A 22,152-nucleotide genomic window follows, 5' to 3' on the forward strand; every position below is an offset into this window, starting at 1 on the left:
AAGTGAAAGTGGCAAGACTAAGTTAAGACAATATTGCAAGTGGTAAACGAATTTATAAATTAATGGGTCTTATTTCTGTTTCAGATTTGCCTATTTACCTACTCTAGTCAAAATGAAGTGTTACGTCATTCTCGTAAGTTTTTTGAGTGTGTTCGTGTTCGTGAGTTCGGCTCCATTCTTATCATCATCAGGAGGTAATTCTGGTACTCAACTACAGGTCAGTAAGATTTTAATTTTTTTTTAATTATAATTATATCATACATATAAGTAATAGTTTTAATAGCATATGGTACGCATATCTATTATGCGATCAGCGTGTTTCAAAAATTGTTTATAAAAACAGGAAGATTATTTATTCGATATAGTTCATGTTTCTCTTATTATAATAATGTAATAAAATTTTTAAAATTCCTAAGATTTTTGGGTTTATTTATTAGGTTTTGAAGCCTTGAAGCTATTCTTTGTGACATAGGTTTTAATTATTTCCATTTTCTGGAATTAAGACATGTTGGTGGAGTTATATATATACAGGGAGAGTTTTTTGTGCGACATCGATAATTGCATTATTGACAGAATATTCAAAAAAGTTATTTAGAAAAAATGTAGGCAATGATATTCTCCAGGCATGAAAAATATGCCTAATTCTACATGGTGATTAATTAAACTACGTGGTAAAGCAAAAATATATTTTTTCAAAATAGTTCACTTTGCATTTTTTCTCATATTAAGATTTCTCTCGCTATCCCTGTTCTTACAATATGAAGTTGCACACTACTATATATGGTATTTAACGAGTTATGATCATTTTTGTTTCGATATCACTATGAAATAAGCACCCTGTATATAAAGAAAGAATACATATATAATTATTCATTTTACATAGTAAGGTAAATAATATGTTCTAGTTTTGAAATTAAGTCTAACAGAAATCATTGACGAATATTCTTATACTAGGTGAACTACAAAATATATTTTTATTTGTTTTTATTTTTTCAAAATAGCTTAGTTATGATGCTCTTTCATTTTTATGGAGCACTCCCTATACAGGCTTATTACTTTCCGAGATATTTTTGGTTTTCTTTAAATTTCTGGAATACCTATCGGGAATAATAATAGAAATATAACAAATAAAACAATTATTTGTATTCAATACATTCTTCTTCTTGTAGTGCCTATCCATTTCGGATATTGGCGACCATCATTCAATCTGTATTTTGCACACTGCTTCTCTGATAATATTTGTGATTATTGTGCTGAACCACGTACGTAGATTTTTCGGCCAGGAAATCCTTTGCATTCCTGGTCCTACTTTTCTCTGTAGAATTAACTGCAGCAACCCATATGTTTTGTTGTTCCTTATAATGTGACCGAGGTTTTACTTTTGCGCTGTTTTATTGTGGTAAATAGCTCATTTTCTTTTTGTATTCTTAATAAAACGTCCAGATTAGTCACTTGGTTGGTATAGGATATCTACACGACGACAAAGCTACATTTCGAAAGCCTCAATTTTTTGCAGGTATCGTCTAGAAAAGTTCACGACTCAACTCGGTACAACAGTATAGAAAAGATATAACATCGTAATATGAAAGTAGACATCTCTGACTTACTTTTGTGATTCTATTCGTTAACTCCTGGAGGGCTTTAGAACTATTAGTGAACACTACGGTGTTGTCTGTGTATCTAATGGTATTGATACATTATCTGTTAATTCGAATTCCGGCTTCAATATCCTCTACTATTTGTAGAAAGATTTCCTCAGAGTATATGTTGAATAGCAGGGGTGATAGTATTCATACCTCTCGGATCCCATGTTTGATTTTGATATTATCGGATTTTCCTGCCTCTGTATGGATAGACGATGTTTGAATGAATACTTGAATGAATACTAAAACAGAATATAAACCATAATAATATGCAATAAATGTAACAATTAATGTGATATTAAGGAAATAAGCCTAACGTAAATGTTCAAAATGTTTACCTCCAACGTCTATGCAAGTTTGTAACCGGTATTCAAATGGCCGAGCCACATTTCTTAAAATTTGTAAATAAATATTGTTAAAAGCTTCTCATTTTATTTTTTAATATCATCTGTCGTTGTTGAAGGCTTCCTATTCACCTTTCAGGAAGGTTACTATTTAGATAGTTGTGATACGAACAGTGGGATGAACTGGAGTAAAAATAAATGACTGGTCGTCTAAAAATTACATTTTTTATCGACTATTAAGTAAAATATTTTGCAATGATAATGAAAAATAAAATATTTTAGAAATTCTAAATAAATAGCACCATTCACACAATCGTCAAAAAATATGGGCCAATTACATAGTCCTCAACAATACCATCCAAACATTTATATACCACGTGGTTTGACTGTGACTGTTAATACAGTAGGGATTACTTGATATAAAGTAATGAAAATTATGTCGATTCACTGCTTCATTTTTGTGAAATCTGGCCTCATCTCCAAAAATAACATATTTGAAAAAAAATCGATCGCTATGGACTTACTGCCGAGACCATTGACAAAAATCTAATCCGCGGTAATAATCATCGACTGTCAATTCTTTATGTAACTGTATGCAGTAGGGATGCATTTTATGTGTACGGAGGATTTTTCCCTAATGAAGTTTATCTGTTAACGTAAAATTGCACGAATACTGTTGTGGTGATCCTCGGTCGTAGCTTATAGTACATTACATTATTTTTCTTCGTTCATAACAGTTTTGGTTCTCTACTTTTTTTTTCGTAATCAACTGATCCAGTGCGAACAAAAAAATCGATTAATTTTTTAAAAGCTCTTACGTTTAGCTTCCTCCGTTCACGATGTCGCTGTTGATATATTCTGGATACAAGTATGTTAATATCATATATGTTAATTGTTATCATATATGTTAATTTTTCTATCACAGTGTCACACAGACGGACTAAAAAGGTAATACTACAAAAATTCTTATTTTTCAAAGCCTTCTGTTTTACCACGTTAACTGATACAAGTGGCCTTTAACTTATTAATAATCTCGTTATATTCTCGACATTTATGAATGTTTTACTTAAAACTTCTCAGCTTAGGATACTGTTGATATAACATTAATCTAAAAAACATATTGTTTTGTATATGTTTTATAGTAGTTATTTATTGAATAAGAATAATTTTTGAATATTAGGGAAAAGGGTCTTATACCCACAACCCGTGTTAAGTTGTAGGTATTTATTAAGAGAAAGATTAAGCGACCCGTTTCGCTGTGTACAAGTTATACAGTTATCAGTCATTATCAGTCCCTTAAGAGACTAAATGCTAAAATAGATAATATATGTAAGCCAGTGTATCTACAACCAAAAATCATTAAAATAAGTACTAAAACTTAATTATATTAAAAATAAAAGGTGGATAATTAACATAAAAGTGGTAAAAAATTCTAAAAATAGTATAAATTTGATACAAAACTAATTAGCTATATAACGTGAAGTGTGTTTCCAAAGAACCATCATTAGTCATAATGTTAACTGGTATATACGTTGCATATACATACACAGCTACCAGCTATTGGTATAATACAGGTTGGTATGAACATCCGCGACGTGGCAGAAGCTGTGCATTCTACCAAAAGTATTATAAGATGAAGAGATGAAGTGCTCTTCAAAACATTCATGGCATTAATGTCTCTGCTCAAACTGTCAGGAATCGGCTGCATGTTCACGCTAGACGTCCCACTAGAGTTTCAGTATTATCCCGTAGAAATCACACCCAGAGATTAAAATGGGCTAAAGAACATCAAATTTGGCAAAACCTAAAATGTAAACATTCTTTTCACCGATGAATCCAGGTTTATTTTACGACCCGATTCACGAAGAGCGAGGGTGTGGCGAACATCTGGCAACGCATCTCTTGCAAACCGTTCAAGCAATTAACAGAAGGATTTTTAATAGCAAATGAATATCTATATCATATTCTTGAACCTATTGTTCGCCCATATGCTGCACAATTCGAAGAAAAATTGTGTGTTGATGCACGACAATGCACGTCCATATGTTGCAAGAACCGTGAGAAACGTTTTAGAGCAAAAAAATATTCAGGTATTGCCCTGGTCTACTCAATCCACTAACTTAAATCCCATCGAGCACTTTCGGGATATGCTAAAAAAGACGTGTACAACAGCAAGGGTTAGTGATCCAGACAAGGCAAGAGCTGCTTAACTATGTAAGAATGCAAAAAAGATGCAAGGGCAACAAATTTAGTAAAACGATAATAACAATTTGAAAAGAAGTATGACAAATCGATGTCCAGCTGTCATTAAAAACAGAGGTTAAATTTGAGTTGAGAATTTTTATTTAATTATTTTTTTCAATTTTTTAAACCCTCTGTATACAACAACCGGTTGTTGTGTTATTCATAATATATCGTTAAGTAGCGTCAGCAGATTTATTGAATTTCAATATTTTCCAAATAAATTGTCAAATTACCATTTAATTATTCTTTGATTAGTTTGTTCCCTAGACGATTTCGATGTGTGTTACATTCAGAAACTAATAAAGACAGTGGAAAGAGTTTTTGACGAAGATGCTGCAGATATATCTTATAGGATCATACATGTGTTACATTCAGAAACTAATAAAGACAGTGGAAAGAGTTTTTGACGAAGATGCTGCAGATATATCTTATAGGATCACATTAAATGGACATTAGCAAAGACAATGAATATAAGTACACCACTTACAGATACCACAGAGAGAAAACAAGTATTTCGGTTTCGATACCGCCGTATGAGAAAGATTGTAAGTAGATAGTCTATGTATGTCTGAGCGCAACACCTAATTCTCATCCCTTAAAATCGCAACGCCCGGTCGTAAATGCCAAATGGCTTAACATAGAACAACGTGTGACATATTGTTGGAAAGGGGATGAAAAATGTAAGGAACTACCAATAAGAACTTAAAAATGACTATCTAAGAGACGAAGAAAAAGGTAAAACCAAATAAATCATGATCAAGTAGTATTAGTGAAAAACAGTAAATAATAGTAAAACAAGAATTCCCAATAGTGTTGTAGTAATCCCGCGGTATATAGATTATAGATTACTCAATATAATATTCCAGTTTAAATATTTATTTAAAATTTCTTTAAATTATTGTACCATTTTTAACAAATTGACTATAAATGATTATATATGGCATGTGGCATGCTCAAGTCAGTCATATACAAATCGCTCTTGAAATTTTCTGCTATTATTTTAAATTACCTTACGTTTCTACAATTTAGTAATCACATATTACATGTCATTATTAAGCCAATTTACAAAATTATATTTCTTATGTTTGAATAAGTGAGTGATTTTTCAGGTGGAAATTGTAAATATTGCAATAAATGAAAATTATTAATATTTTCTTGTGTGTCAACCAATATATATTTTATATTTAAAATAAAGTAAGAGTTTACTAATATTATTATATTAATATATGGTATTAGCTCACTTAATGAGCTATAAAACAGAATATGACAATCAATTGTATAAACAATTTCTTCTAATAAGGAAAAGTGGACAACCGATATAAAAGATAATTGATCTCATTGCTTGTAATCGAAAACTATCAATAAAAAATACAAATAGATCCCTAATAGACAAAGCAGAAAAGCAAAAAGCTAAAAAGATTGTGGTTTGATTGGGTTATTGGAGGTTTTAATAAAATATATTAAAGCGGTTTCACGGCAAAACAAAATACTATTGTGATGAATAAAGTTTTCCGCAATAGAGAAACTCTAGTGGAGACCTTATATGTCAAGTCGTCAGTTTCCAGTATAAAGGAAACTAGCTCAAAACGTATGGGATATAAATATGGTTTTGTTTGATGTATAAATGGGTACGGGTTGGTTGTTAATCAAATGTCATAATTTTTTACAGTGGTCTTACTTTAATTTTCAAATATATATTTAGATACATAAAATCATTGCACTAGTGCCAAGTAATTAATTTAAGTAAAAATATCATAATCAGTAACCATGTGATATAATAGAGTCAATATTCAAGCTGTTAGATTATTCTATCATCTCTCTCCCCTTCCCTCTCGCTATCTTTCTCTTACGTATATCGCAAGATACTTTTTGTACCATTAGTCTTTAATAAAACCTTTCCAAACAAGTTGATCAGAGTTTCAAGTACATCCTTATTTTTCACTTATTTGTATTTAAAGAGTTTTTTTGTCGCTTTCGCTATAAGAAGATGTCCAGGGTAATTCATAAACTTTTTGCATTTAGTGACTTTCAGTGATATCATAATTTGTAGAGTTTTTAAACTTTTAATAATAAAAAACTGCATAATTAACTAAATCTTTTGGATACGATTTCTAAGAAAATCAAAGTTAGTTATCTATTTTGCCAATTTGACTTCTGCTTTCTGTATCGTGTTCAATTATCGTGCGTTGGCTATCAAATTGGCTATACTAAGCAGCTCAAACAAGCGACGCCGAGTTCTCTGTTTCCATTCCCTCAAAGGTTTCAAAGCCATGATGTTTTTCTTCGACATGGCTCCCTTCTTTTGTCTATCGTGCCTTGTATTATTAAATGGAGTACATTATACCACTCTGGGTAACGCATCTTATCACAAAATACGCTCGTTTTGCTGTATTTCTTTTATGTTTCTTTCTTGTTCGGTCTATGATTTGACTTATTTGTTCATTTGGTATATGAATTATTCTAGATGTACCTGCTGATCTTTGCCAAAAATCAGTTTCCAGAGAAGGGGCTTTTGTTCCGTTCTCTTAGTGAGGTGCCAAGTTTCACATCAAGAAAGTACAACGCTTTTAAAAATACTGTTATAATAGTTAGTTTTAGATCAACGTAGTGAGTTCAGTGTCTACCATTTTCTTTTCTTTCATAGTTTGTCCTTCAATTTCTATTGCAGTATATCCGCCCGCTGCAAAGCAATTTTCTTCATGTTAATAAATCCAGATGTAAACTTCTCTATACGTATTCTTATTTCTTTGTTCATGTTCCAGTTATAATTTAGAATAAAACCAAGATAAGTGCTACTGTTGGTGCCTTCAGTTGTTTTTCAAAAGCTGATACCACTTCTGGTTATATAACTGAAAACCATCACCTTTGTCTTTATGGTGTTTAGCTTCAACCTATATTCATCACAGGCTGTGGTTATCCTATTAATTAGAAGTTCTTCATAACTGATTGCAATTAACGCCATGTCATTCGCAGACCACAAATTGTCTATATTGACGCCATTTATTTTGATATCATATTGAACAATATCCAAAGCTTTATTGAAAACAAACTAAGAATAAACGTTAAATATTTGTTGGGACAAAATAAAGCACTCTCTTATTTCTCTCTGTATTTCCACCTCTTTAGACTTATTCGGGCCAATTCTAATGTTCGAACTTTGATATCAGTAAACAAGTCTTATCATCAATAGCTACCTGCCGAAGAATGGCTTCTTTCAGTATGTTTACTCAATCAAAGACCTTCTCAAAGTCAATAAAACATATATAAACTGGATGGCCGACGTATTAGGTTATTGCGAAACCCAAATTGTGGGTCATTAAGTTCTTCTGTGTAGTATCAATTTGACAATAAAAATAAATTAACTGTTTCTTTCTTTTAAATTATGGTAGTATAAGTTGTTTGATTTTTATGGACGTGCCAATAAAACAAATTGTATTAACCGTCATATCACATTCATTTCAAAACTTTATAATCTATGTTATGTTAGTAAAGCCTTTATCAAAAAATTTCGTTCCGTCCCTTTATATTAAATCAGCTGCATAAGAATATTAGTTTAAAATTATGTTAAATAAATAAGTATTAATGGTGGAAGACAATTTTATATTGTCAAATAATTGTTTGACGAGTATAAAAATCTCACACTTAGCCATCCTGTGTACTTATAGTTTTGATGTTACAACAACCTCATTGTCGTCATTGTTTTGCTTATTTATTCGCCAAGTGTAACTTGATTTACAAATTGATTGTTATATTATGTCCAAGGTTAGTAAAGCAATTCGTTGTTGCGGTTTTCGGAATACAATATTAGTAAAAGTAGTTACCCATCGCATAAATTCCAATAAGAATATGTATTCATTAATGCATGGAGGTTTTTTTAATAAAAAGTAAATGACTTAATGTAAACCGCTATACATTGTACAGATACGAGAATCAAGGAAATTGAAAATAAAGTAATATGAGAAATACAAGATAATAAATTAAAAATCTCAGCAAACTATCGGGCAAAACGTACTGCATTAATTTATATACACAGTGGACCAAAAGTCTGGAAACGCCTAATTATCTCTTAATGGTGCTGCAGAGCTGCACAAGTACATAATGTAGGTCATTCTTCAGTTTTGCGTGTCTTACATAAGAATTAATTTAAACCCTACAAATCCAGTTGCTGCAAGAATTAATTGAAGATGGCTAAGACCGTGAACTATAGTTTAGTTAGGCAATGATGAATAAAATTGTAACTGGCAAGAACTTCGTTCACAACATATATTTTTCCAACAAAACAATATTTATACTTTGCGGGAATGTAAATCGCCAAAATTTAACACATTGGAGTGAGGTAAATCCACACTGGATAAGTGAAAACCATACTCAAAGACCACAAAAACTAAATGTATGGAAGGGTATAGTAAGTTCTTAGTTAATTGGCCCATTTTTTATATAAGGAAATTTACCAACCGATTATTACTAAATGCTACTTAGAAATGAAATTGTATCTGCCTAAAAAACAAGTTTGGAGACAATTTTAATGAGATACGGTTTCAGCAAGACAGATTTCCAGCTCATTTTGGTGTAAATGTTCGGCGTTATTTGGATCGGACATTTTCCGGACGATGGATTGGTAGATTAGGTAGTATTGAATGGCCTCCTCGTTCTTCTTCTTCTTCAGTGCCTTATCCGGTCCGGATGTTGGCGATCATCAAGGCTATCATGGTTTTGTTGACTGCTCTGCGAAACAGCTCCGCTGAGGTCATCCCAAACCATTGTCGGAGATTTTTCAACCACGAGATACGACGGCGTCCCGGTCCTCTTCTGCCAAATACTTTACCCTGCATAACAAGTTGAAGAATTCGATATTTTTCTTCGTTCCGCATCACGTGGCCGAGGTACTCAAGCTTACGTTGTTTAATTAAATTAAGCACTTCTTTTTCTTTTGTCATGCGCTGTAGGACCTCAACGTTGGTGACATGGTCCACATAAGATATTTTTAGTATCCTTCTGTATATCCACATCTCGAAGGCTTCGATTCGTTTTTCAGTGGCTTGCGTCAGTGTCCAGGCTTCAACTCCATATAGTAATACTGGAAGAACGTAGCACCTCACTATCCGCATCTTGGTTCCCAAACTGAGATCACTGCAGCACAGCAAGGATCTCAACTTAATAAATGGTTATGGCCTAAAAAACCTCCTCGTTCACCCGATTTAAATCCTAGAGATTGGTTTTATTGAAGGTACTTGAAAAGTAGAATTTATAAAATTAAACAAGTAAGTGTTGCAGAGCTAAGGCAAATAATTATCGGTCAAACCATATTAATTTCTAGAGAACATGGAGAAATGTAGGAGACGTATTCTACCATAGTTTAGGATATCATCAAATTAACAACAGAGGATATTTTGAACACTTAGCTAGACATTTATTTAGCGATTTAGCGATTTTATATAGTCAGGAAAATAAGATTATCCTGACTATATAAAATCGAAAGTATTGTATACGGTTAAACTGGTATTGAAGTGGAAATTTTAATAAAGATACAACATACATGGTGTCTTCTAAAAAACCACAGTGACTAATGATATCAAAAGAACAGTAAGTGTGGCATCATTGAAAGCCTCCAATTTGAAATTTCCATATCGCAGAATCAGAATAGGCGTATATTGGTTTTTGTACACTTCCAACCATCCATTTAAGGGAGATAATGGGGAGTATCCATGCTATTTAAAGTTTCAGCGGGAGCTATACGTGCTTTCTGTGGTTTTCCACCGCGTTAACTCCGCATTTAATAATTTCAGCTCTTGGAAAAACCATTGCTTTGACGATGTTTCGGCAAGGTCACACTTACCATTGTCAAGTCTGATTAATTCTGCTATTGTCTGATCTTCGAGAAGAACTGATTGTAGAATTGGTTTCCATGCAGTTGAAAGTCTTTGAGCATCATCTCTTGTATATAAATTTTTTTGATGTTTTTCAATTTCTATTCCTCCCCTGGATACTCGTTTGGTCCTAGTTTTAATGTTAGCTAATATTTTGTTGTTTTATTTAAGTTTAATTTATGTCCTGTATTTATTTTATGACACATTGTACTAGGAATGATGTCTTCTCTTTTATTTCGATGGCATTTGGATGTTCTTCTCGCCTGACCTCTATTCTTCGATTAATCTGTCCGATGTACGATCTGTCGCAGTTCTCACAAGGGATTTTCTATTCTTCTTGATTTTGATGGTAATATGGTTAGAATTTTTCTGTTAGTGTCAGTCTCTACTTTTTTTTCTTTAGAACTCGGAAAGTCACAACGCTAATAGAAAAAGCCAATGAATATCACTTGAACTTATACATTTTCTTCGTTGATTATGAAAAGACATTTGACTCCATAGAACTTTGGGCAATAGAGGTAGCTATGAACAACTGCAGGATATACTCCCGATACAGAATGCTCATGCATAATATTTACAAGAGAGCTACAATGAAAATACAAATATATGTGAAAACCAAAGCTATACCAATCAACAGAGGAGTTCGCCAGGTAGATGTTATCTCACCAAAGCTATTCATACTTGAACTGGAAGACGTGTTTAAAGATATTAACTGGGCAGATAAAGGAATAAATGTTAATGGAAGAAAACTGAGTCATTTGAGATACGCTGATGACATTGTAATATTCGCTACAAGATTCGAAGAACTACAGACCATACTGACGCACCTATTTCAAGCTTCGAAAAAAGTAGATCTTAGGATGAATTTGGAAAAATCAAAAATAATGATAAATACACCACCGAACATTAGAGAAATAACGTTGAACGACATAAATTTAGAAACAAATGAATACATTTACATGGGACAGATAATAAAAGTTAACAAAGAAAATCAAAGAAATTACCAGAAGAATAAGGTTAGCGTGGGCAGGATATGAAAAACTGAGTTGGATCTTGAAAAGCACTAAAATAGAACAATATTTGAAAACCAGAATTGACGATCAGTGTATCTTCTCCATACTCAGGTATGGTTCACAGACGTGGACACTCACCAAGTCTAATATGGATAAAATAGTAAAGACACAAAGAGCGATGGAAAGATCAATGCGCGTAGTGAGACTTAGAAGATTAGAAGCAAAACCAAAGTAAAAGACGCAGGAGAACATGTCAAATTAAAATGGAGCTTCGCAGGACACAATCTATGACTGAAGGATAAAAGATGGAACCACGAAATACAAAAATGGAGACCACGGTTAGAAAAGAGAAGCTTTTTTTCTCACAAATGAGATGGGCTGGTGACATTAAGAAGATCGGAGGACACAACTCGAAGCAAGTGGTGCAAAATAGAAAACACTGGATTGATTCGGGGGACGCCTATGTCCAAAGTTGGATTACTTAAGGCTAAGGAAGAAGAACAAGAACCATATACCTTCGTAGCTAAATAGTCACAAATTAGCCTGCTTTGACTGCTACTGTTTGAGCTCTGGCCTAATCATGTTGGAAAGTTGTGTCATGAGCATTCATGTTTCTTTAAAAAAAAATACGGATAAAATGATGTTTTCTTATGTCATTTTACCTTATTACATAACACCTGAGATAAGCGCCCTTACGTTTTGGCAACATTTAATTTCTTTCCTTTCACCACGTTCCTCACGAACTCACAAACTGATCATAGAGGATTGAACTGCAGCAGTTAGCCATTCTAAGGCCATTGAACTTCTGAAAGAAAATCGGTTTTTGGGAGACTTTACTCTTGAAGGATATCTTTCATGGTCTGTAGTTCTTCTAAGATTATCACTTCTTCTTTTGGTGCACTTCATTACAAGAGGTTTGCGATCACTACATTAAAATGTTCTCTATTCTGCGCCACTATTAGTAATTGTTGAACGTTCATGTCCTTCCAAGTTCCGATATTGCGCAGCCATGACATGGCTCTCCTACCTACTTCTCTTCGGCCCTCTACCTTTTCTTTAATCAATAATTGTAGCAGGATATATTTCTCATTTTTCATTATGTGGTAACTCCCTATTTATTGTATTTAATACTGTTCGATTCGTAATGTGTTGTGCCCATGATATTCTCAGTATTCTGCGATAAAGTCACATTTTAAAGGCTTGTAGCCGTCTCACGGTAATTAATTTTAATGTCCAGGCTTTAACTCCATACAGAAAGACTGACCAAACTTAGCATTTAACAACTCTAATTATCTAATTCGTATGTCTTAGTTTAGTTTTAAGTTATAGATAATTTGCTTTCATTTATTGTACATGTTCCTAACCTGTTCTATTTGTATTTTTATTTCTATATCTGAATAACACTTACCATTTAGTACTACTACTAAGTATCTGAATTTGTGAATTTGTACTAGTCAAGTGTTATTTAGTTCTATTGAAACAATTTTCATCGGTTTTGCTAATCATATTAGTTTAGTTTTTTGAAGATTTATTGTCAGTCCTATTGCTTCACTTGCATTATTAACTCTGTCTAGTATATTTTGTAAGTTTTCCATTATTTCTGCTATTAGAACGGTATCGTCTGCATAAATACAGTACAATTACTATATTTATTTAAATAAAAAAAATGTATTTAAGTTGGCCGCAGAATGTTTCTAATGACAATTGCAATTTAATGTAATTAGAAACAGACAAGTTCTTTCCAAAGCGATTGTTTAGTAAACCATAATTTATGTCAGACTTTGGCCTATTATATAATTATGTAGATATATCAATTAGTTTTTTAATTTATTCAAAACCATCTTTTATTTTTAGCATATACACAGCTAGATATTTAATTTGCCAAATTTCGTTTTTAATTTCTGTAATACCTGTATAATATAGTCTTATATAAGATTGATGATGCATTGCACGAATTTTTTCGACTGATTCTTTTTTACTTTCACTTCACTTTCTTTACGGCCTTGGACTTCTATTAAGGAGTCGTTGTCATCGGTGTTATTTGGCTTCTTACATCATTTAATTTTAATGTATGTGTCTGTAGATATTTTAACGAAATTTTAACAAAATTACAGTATCTAGCTGACTGAAATATATATAAAATTTAAATATATATATATATATATATATATATATATATATATATATATATATATATATATATATGTATAAATATATATACATATATATATATATATATATATATATATATATATATATATGTATAAATATATATACATATATATATATATATATATATATATATATATATATATATATATATATATGAAGACTACAGGGGAAAAACGCTGTAAGTCAATTTTTATCGATTTCTTGAGGAATACATTTTTCGATACTTGGATACACGTAGTACAATCCACAAATATCAAACAAAATAAAAGTGCAATAAGTCAAACGTTACAAACGAATAAAATAATGCTGTACAATGGAAGAGCGCTGCAAGTCAAGGTTAAACTAGGCAACAATGCTATAAGTCAGATTTAAGTGCTCAATGCGCCTGTCCGTAGGGACAATTTACAACGGAAAATCACAGTCAGTGTTCAGCATTCATACAAGTTGTTTATTTAAGTATCAATATTATCATAATCACAGTTTGTTTTTTAACGTTTGGTAAGTTTGAACTATTGTTTATTAATATGGAAAGTGAGGACAGCGAAATTGAAGAGGCTTTACAGTCAAAAACTACAAGAAAACGAAAAAGTTTTGGGCGAATACGTGATGTAGCTAAAGCGCTAAAAGTGCAAACTCACGAAACAGGCGAGGACTGCCGTTGTAAACGTTACCAGTGTTTTGAAAATATAACGGTTGAACAAAGAAATACAATTATTCGTAATTTTAATTCTATGCTGAATTGGGACGAGCAAAGTATGTATTTGGGTGGTCTAATATCCATACTTCCTGTAACTCAAAGAAGGCCAAGAAAAGATGAAGAGAATTGCAACGTAAGAGATGGCTCTTTTAATTACAGAATTCGCCGTGCGGTAACTAATGATGAGGGGCATACATCACCTGCAAAAGACGTTCAGGTTTGTCAAAAAGCTTTTGTTGCTCTTCATGGCATATCCACGAGAAGATTACAAACTGTACAAAAAGCCCTAAAACATGGTACAACCGCCAAGGACAATAGAGGTAAACATGGCTCAAGACCCAATAAATTGTCTGAAGAAACTATGCAGTTAATTTTAAATCACATAAAATCATTCAAAGGACGCATGAGTCACTACAGCCTAAAAAAATCTAGCAGGAAGTACCTTCCAGAGGAACTTTACATTAAAAAGATGTACAAAATGTTCCTTGAGAAACATCCCAATAGAGCAGTGTGCTATGAAGTATATAGGAAAACATTCAACACACGCTTTAATATCGCCTTTGGGTATCCCAGAACCGACACTTGCAGCATTTGTGATGCTTCCAAAATAAAAATAAGGGAATGTAAAGATGAAAAATTAATTAATAAACTTAAAACAGGGCAGAAACTTCACTTGCTGAAAGCACAGACATTTTACAAACGAAAAACAAAAGCTATACTACGAGCAAGGACCTCAAGAGAATATGAAGTCATAGCAATGGACTATAATAAAAACCTTCCAATGCCTAATATTACGAGTAACGACGTGTATTATAAAAGGCAGTTGTCTTTCTACTCCTTTAATATCCATCGACTTAGTGATAATGATGTTGTTATGTACTCGTACCCTGAGACAGTAGCTCGAAAGGGTGCCAATGAAGTTTGCTCATTTCTGTATGACTATGTGACAATCCAGCTTCCTCCTGAAGTTCGTAACTTAGTGATTTTCTGTGATTCGTGTGGAGGCCAAAATAAAAATTGGACAGTATTCCGGTTTCTACATTATTTAGTCCATAAAATAAACAGATTTGACTCTATTTCAGTGACCTTTCCTATAAGAGGTCACTCTTACATGATGAAAGATTTTGGTATCGTTAATCAAAAAAGTGCAGCAGAAACCCCAGAAGATTGGGAAGCAGTGTTACGATTGGCTCGTCAAAAACCTGTGCCTTATAAAGTAGAAGTGGTTGATAACTACTTGGTGCGTAGCTGGGACACTTTTCTTGCACCTATGTATGTTACAAAAGCACCTTTTAAAACTAGACCAATAAGAGAATTAAGCATTTCAAAGCAACATCCCAGACTAATTTATTTCAGAGACACCTACAATGGAACAATGGTTTCGGCTGTCATTAACAAAAAAGTGACTGGTAGGGAACCACCGTATACTGGAAAAGAATTCGTTTTTCCTTCTCGATCCTATACTGAGTCACTGCCCATTCCAATGGCAAAATACAAAGATCTCCAAGTTTTAAAAAAATTTTGTTCAGAAAAAGGAAGAATGTATTTTGATCAGCTAACAAAAATTTGACTTATTTTTTATCTTAAGAATTTTACAATGTTATCGATTCATTTAACAGATAATATTAATGTTTTTAGCTTTAGTTAAGTTAAACAAGTCTAGTTCTGTTTATTCTTTTCTTTCGTTGAATTCATATTATATTATTTTGTCAATTACAGCGTTTTTGCCTTTTTCCTCCAGACCTTTGGTTGTTTTTTTTTTAATTTCTCTTGTTACCTACTGTACATGACAATTTCAATTTTATAATATCATACTCTGTATATATGAGTTGTCAAATACTCAATACAATAGTGTTTTAGCATGTTTATTTATGAATTATGAAGTTTTGAATCTAAAAATCGCGTTTTCCAAAAATTTTAAAAATTGACTTACAGCGTTTTTCCCCTGTAGTCTTCATATATATATATATAAAATATAATATATATATATATATATATACACATATGTCCAATAGTTTGGAATATTGGAATATTTCATCTTTTTATTGATTTTTATATATAAAATCTTCTGAATAGTTAAACATCATTTTGTTTCAATTATCAACAATACTAAATAAATCTCAAAACCAGATAAACGATATGCGAAAGAAATATTTATTTTCTTGGAGTGAAAAACTTACATTTAAAAATAAATTAGTATAGAAAAAAATAATTTTTAATAAAACTAATAATAAGTATTTCCTCCATTGGCCTGTATGCAAGCCTGTACGCGATTTGGCATGCTGCCGATTAACCGGTCGAGCTGGGCTTCCGGAATTCTCTCCCATTCTTCACGAGCAGCAAGTTCTCAAAGTGTAATAGGGGCATTGTTTCGCTTCTTGATGCGTGTTTTGAGAATGTCATAAGTATGTTCAATAATGTTCATGTCGGGGGAATTCGAGGGCCACTGTAATGTATATATTCCTTCTTCTTCAAGAAAATTTTGTACTGCTGATGTTCGATGAGGAGGTGCGTTGTCATGCATAAACACAAATTCATCACCTACTGCCCCTCGGAATAGACGTACGACAGGAATTAAAACTTCCTTGATATATACAGCACCAGTGACTCTTCTCTCCAGAATCAGTAGTGACGTCCGTGTACCACTCATAATACCATCCCAAACCATAATACTGCCACCTTCAAATGGGACACGTGGTTTAGCTGTTTCTAGTGGGGCTTGTCGTCCTGGGGCCCTCCAAACCAGTGTTCTTCGCAAATCAGATACCAAGTCAATTTTTGACTCATCAGAGAACATCACGTTATTCCAGATAGGATCATGATGCGCCATTTCTCTAGCCCATTGCAACCTTACTATTTTATGTTGGTAGGTAAGTTAAGGAACACGTAGCGGTCTTCTACGATACAAATTTACCGAATTTAGTCTGCGTGTTATTGTTTGCAGTGAAATATTCAGTCCTTGAAGACTAGAAATTTCTCTGGATATACCACTTGTAGATTCCAGATGATTTCTACGAGCTATAAATGTTATTTGCCGGTCTTGTGCTGGTACATCGATTTCTATCACTTCTGAGACGATCCTTGACTTTATTTGTATCTTAGAATTTTTTTTAATTTTCGATACAGCACTCTGAGTAACATCAGCATTATTCACGATATAACTTTGACTAAAATCCTGTTATTACAAAGCAATTACTCTGAATCTATCAAAATGAGATATCACGTTTTTAGGCATTTTTAAACGGCTCAATTCAAATTTAAACGAAAACTAAAATAATGTGTAAATACGTTAATTAGTACGCAATTCAAATTTTTTATCATTTTCATTTAAAAACCCCCTAGAATGAATATCAACAACAGTTTTAAAACCACCATAGGCGTAGATATATTATTTGTACGTATTCCAAACTTTTGGACATGTATATATCTATATAAATATATATATATATATATATATATATATATATATATATATATATATATATATATATATATATATATAAATATATATATATATATATATATATATATATATACTGAAGACGACCAATAGTCAGAAATACGGTTGCCATAGAAATACCTTTTTTGATTTCTGTTTTGCGAGACATGCCATTACATTTTACTATTACTATATCTATATATATATATATATATATATATATATATATATATATATATATATACATATATATATATATATATATATATATATATATATATATATATATATATATATATATATATATATACCATGCGGTCTATAAGTATTTAATAAATTCATTTTTAGCTAAATTCTTGTACTATGTGAAAAAAAAACCTGAAACAGGTCGATTTTTGATCTTAAATTGGCAATGTACAGTATGAAAATATTATCCCAGTCCAGCACCCCTTTGAATTATAAGCATTCCCTCGAAAATTTTTAATAACAAAGGGGGTAGTGTGGCACCTTGTTAGAAAGGGATTTTAGTCCTCTGTTCAGTAATATAAAGCTTTTGAGTTTGTGAAATCATAACTGAGAAAATTCATTTTTAAAATTAAATTAAATGTTCAACTTGACTACAATTATTCACTTCTTGACAATAACTGAGGTCATTTTGGAATTCTCGTACAACATTTTGTATGACCTCGGGGGTTATTTTGTTAATTTCTTCCGTTATCCTAACTTTTAAATCAGCAATATTGTCTGGTCTATTAAAATATACTTTATAAATAATCAGGTATTTTGGTATCATCTGTTTTGCTAAACATTGAGGAAAAATTTTTAAAGATAATAAAATATTAGTCAAAACGAAAAATAAACAATTAATATGAATTTAGTAAGCTGCTGTCATTTATTTAGTTAAAGTTACCAAAAGGCGTCAGTATAATATTTATGCGCGTACTAAATTTAATAATGACCCATTTGTCTAAGACTCAAAGCATAGACATTTTAATTATGATTGGTTGTGGTAATAAATCAAGAACTCAAAAGGAGGTTTGTGAAATGTTTAATAATAAATACCCTGGTCAAGTTTCGCAATCTACAGTTAGTAAAATTAAAAAGTAGTTTCGTTATGTTGGACATGTAAAAAATATTGAAAAACCAGGTAGAAATGTTAAATTTACTGATGAAAAAAAGTTAGTTGTACTTCTAGAGATTGAGGAAAATCCGCCATTAATGATATAAGTAAATCATCTACTTTGAGAGTTCTGCATAAAGAAAAATACCACCCTTACAAAGTTCAGTTGGTTCGGGAGTTAAATGAAGATTATTCTGAATGAAGAAGTCAAAAATTTTGTGAAATGATGATGTACAGAATGAACGCAAATTTGCAGTTTATAAACAAAATAGTTTTTTCTGATGAAGCGACGATTCATTTAAACGGAACGGTTAACAAACAGAACTGTTGATATTGGAGCAGAGGAAATTCTTACTGGGTGTGTGAGACTCACACGCAATATCCTAAAAAAATTAACGTTTGAGCTGGTATCATTAACAATAAAATTATTGGTTCTTATTTTTTTGAGGGCACAGTTGATGGTGAGGTTTATCTAGATTTTTTTATTAACTTTTTAGTGCCTACATTACAAAGATTTTTTTCTGATGTTAATTATACAACTGAGATAGATCGATCTATTTACTACCAAGACGGACCTCCACCGCATTTTGCACGTATAGTTAGAAATTATTTAAACGATTTTTTTCCCAATAAGTGGATTGAAAGACGTGGAACGATCGAATGGACGGCTAGATTCCCTGATTTGACTCCTCCGATTATTTCCTATGGGTTTATTTAAAATCTAAAGTATAGCAGCCAGGTAGGCTGTTTTTATCCACTTCCCTATTTGCATTGGTTTTCTATCTCTCCTTATCCGGCTTAATGCTTCGGCGTTGGTTATATGATCCAGGTCCAGGGAACTTTAAGGATGAACACCCACATTACGAAGGCCTTAAAGCGATTCATTACGTTAGCATTTATTGTCCAAGCCAAATCAGACATCGGTAAATCAGAGTTCTCATATTCGAAAATGTTGAACCAGTTCAATTATGCTACGCATTTCTGTATTGGTGCCAAGTTATTCAGCAGTATGCTTTACACACTCAAATGCTTTCTGCTAATCTATGAAGCATAGGAAAACATATTTGCGCTAGTCTCTTTATTTTTAAAGCAATACAGTTAAACAGAAGAGTTTACGTGTGTCGAAATCTTTTCTGAATTAAAACTGAGTAGGACCAGTGTTTCTTTCACATGTGTCATAAATTCGTGTATGTACTATTTTCAAGAAAAGTTTTACGACCTGCCTTAATAGTCGAAACTGGTCACAACTGTTTGCGTTAAGTTTCTTGTGAATATGTACAAAGGTCGACCTGAGCCAGTCCTGCGGTATTTCGCCAGTCTCATAGATGTTGTTGAATATTTCTACCAGTCAAAGGAAAACTGCATAGTTTGCACAAAAAGGATGAAACAATTTAAAAAAATTATAAAAAATTAACAAACAACCTTAAATGAGTATTTCTGAGTTATTGGTCGTCATCGTTTTGATGTAACTAAGTTGGAATAGGTGAAATTAACTGACCATTACAGAACCAATTTTCGGCAATAGTTTTAGAAGAGGGTAATGATAATATCCTAAATAAATATAATTTCAATAATATTTAAAATAAATGCACATTATAAACGATATATTTTAACTTTTCGTAATGATTGCTGTCATTTTCTAGAAGATTTTAAACTATCCAACAGTAAGGAAATGTGAATAAGGGCATACATTCTTGTGAGCATCAAGTTGGTATCTTGATTCTGTGTAATTACTTTCCAGTCCTCTAAGAGCGTTACTTTAAGCTGATCCAATGTAACATAAGCAGCTAACTGACTTTGATTAAGTTCACCGAGCCTGTCCCAAACAATCCCAATGGGATTTAAGTCTATGCACTGCATGAACAATTTAGAAGAAAATACCATATTTGTATAATAATTATCCAGTAATGAGTGCTACATAAAAGCGTTCATTGTTATATAACATCTTCTTCTTCTTCTTTCTACTTTATAAATAGGTTTAATGCCTGACCTTTTTTTCCTCGGTCGTTGACAATGATCTTTTTCTATTTGGCGATTTGTCTCTTGTTATTCGTACTATTTTATTTTCTGTCATTCTTTCGATGTGTTGATTCCATTCCACTTTTCTTCTTTTGGTCCACGCGTTTATTTCGTCTAGATCATCTTGCTCGTATTTCCTCACTTCTTACTCTGTCTCTTAGAGTTTGGTTTGTTATTTTTCGTAAGACTTTCATTTCTGTTGTTTCCAGTAGTCTTTGTGTTTTCGCCGTATCTGCTCTTGTTTCCGCTATGTACGTCATTATCGGTCTTATTGTTGATTTATATATCCTGGTTTTCGTTTCCGTTGTGAGGTATTTGTTTTTCCAGATTGTGTTGTTGAGACATCCTGCTGCTCTGTTTGCCATGTTCACTTCTTTTTGTACTTCTTCTTCCACTTTTCCGTAGCTTGACAGTTTTATTCCCAAGTATTCAGTTCCCATCACTTGTTCTATTATTTTGTTATTTACGACTAGTTTACATTGTCTCGGTTCCGCTGATATCACTATCGCTTTAGTTTTCTCTGTTGAGTTCTCCATGCTGTATATGAGCGCCGTATCCTCGAATTCTTTAATTAATCTTTGTAGGTCATCTTCATTTTCGGCTGTTATTATGGCGTCGTCGGCGTAGCATATTATCCTTATTTTCTTTTCTCCCATTCTATATCTTCTTCTTTTTTTTAACTTTCTTTATGATTTCATTTATTATCAGATTAAATATTAATGAGCTCAGCGAATCTCCTTGTCTAATGCCAGTTTCATATTTGATAGGTTGCGATAGTTTTCCTTTACATCTTACCATAGCTATGTTATCTTTATATATATTCTCAATGGTTTTTACTATATCCAGTGATATTCCCTTTTCATATAATAAATGTATCGCGTCCCGAATTCTCACTCTATCAAACGCTTTCTTCAAATCTATCAGACACATCTATGCTGGTTTGTTGTATTCCAGCGACTTTTCTTTTATTTTTCTTATTACAAAAACTGCATCCGTGCATGATCTTCCTGTCCGAAATCCTTGCTGTTCCTCTTGCAGAGATATTCGTTCGTTTATTTTTGTCGCAATTATTCTTGTTGTCAATTTGAGTGTTGTATTTAATAGATTTATTGCTCGATAATTATTGGGGTCTTTCTTATCTCCTTTTTTGAAGAACATCACCATGATCGCTCTCCTCCATTCATCTAGTATTCTGTTCATGGTGATTATTTTATTAATAAGAAGTTGCAGTTATTGTACAAGGTAATCACCTCCATATTTTAAGTTCATTTGGTATTTGATCTTCTCCTGGTGACTTTCTGTTTTTTAATTGGTTTATTCCCTCTTTCACATAATTATACATAACCTGAAAGTTTCTTATTTATATCATCTGTCACAGATTCCGTAAGGACAATGGAAAATAGAATTGGGACCTTAAAAGAATATTTCTCCTGGAACCATAATTAAATTTATTTGCAAACTTACTTCGGGCCGAAAATATAACTCGTAGGTTAAAATATTGTAGGTAAAATATAGATTCATCAGTAGACAATACATGTATATGGTTTATTTTTAATAGATCCTTCTCAATCCGTTACCCTATGCAGAAATATGG

General features: G+C 32.3%; 1 protein-coding gene across 3 annotated transcripts in view; it reads left to right on the forward strand.

Moving 5' to 3' along the window:
• Positions 1-22,152, forward strand: part of LOC140439922 (uncharacterized) — a 180,354-nt gene that overhangs the window by 71,112 nt on the left and 87,090 nt on the right. For all 3 annotated transcript variants that reach the window (XM_072530097.1, XM_072530098.1, XM_072530096.1), the window contains exon 2: positions 85-217. In XM_072530097.1, the coding sequence (XP_072386198.1) occupies positions 113-217 (105 nt within the window). In that variant the 5' untranslated portion in view covers positions 85-112. The remainder of the gene's footprint in view (positions 1-84; positions 218-22,152) is intronic.

This window comes from Diabrotica undecimpunctata, chromosome 4 (assembly GCF_040954645.1).
Source record: "Diabrotica undecimpunctata isolate CICGRU chromosome 4, icDiaUnde3, whole genome shotgun sequence".
In the NCBI taxonomy this organism is placed as follows: Eukaryota; Metazoa; Arthropoda; class Insecta; order Coleoptera; family Chrysomelidae; genus Diabrotica; species Diabrotica undecimpunctata.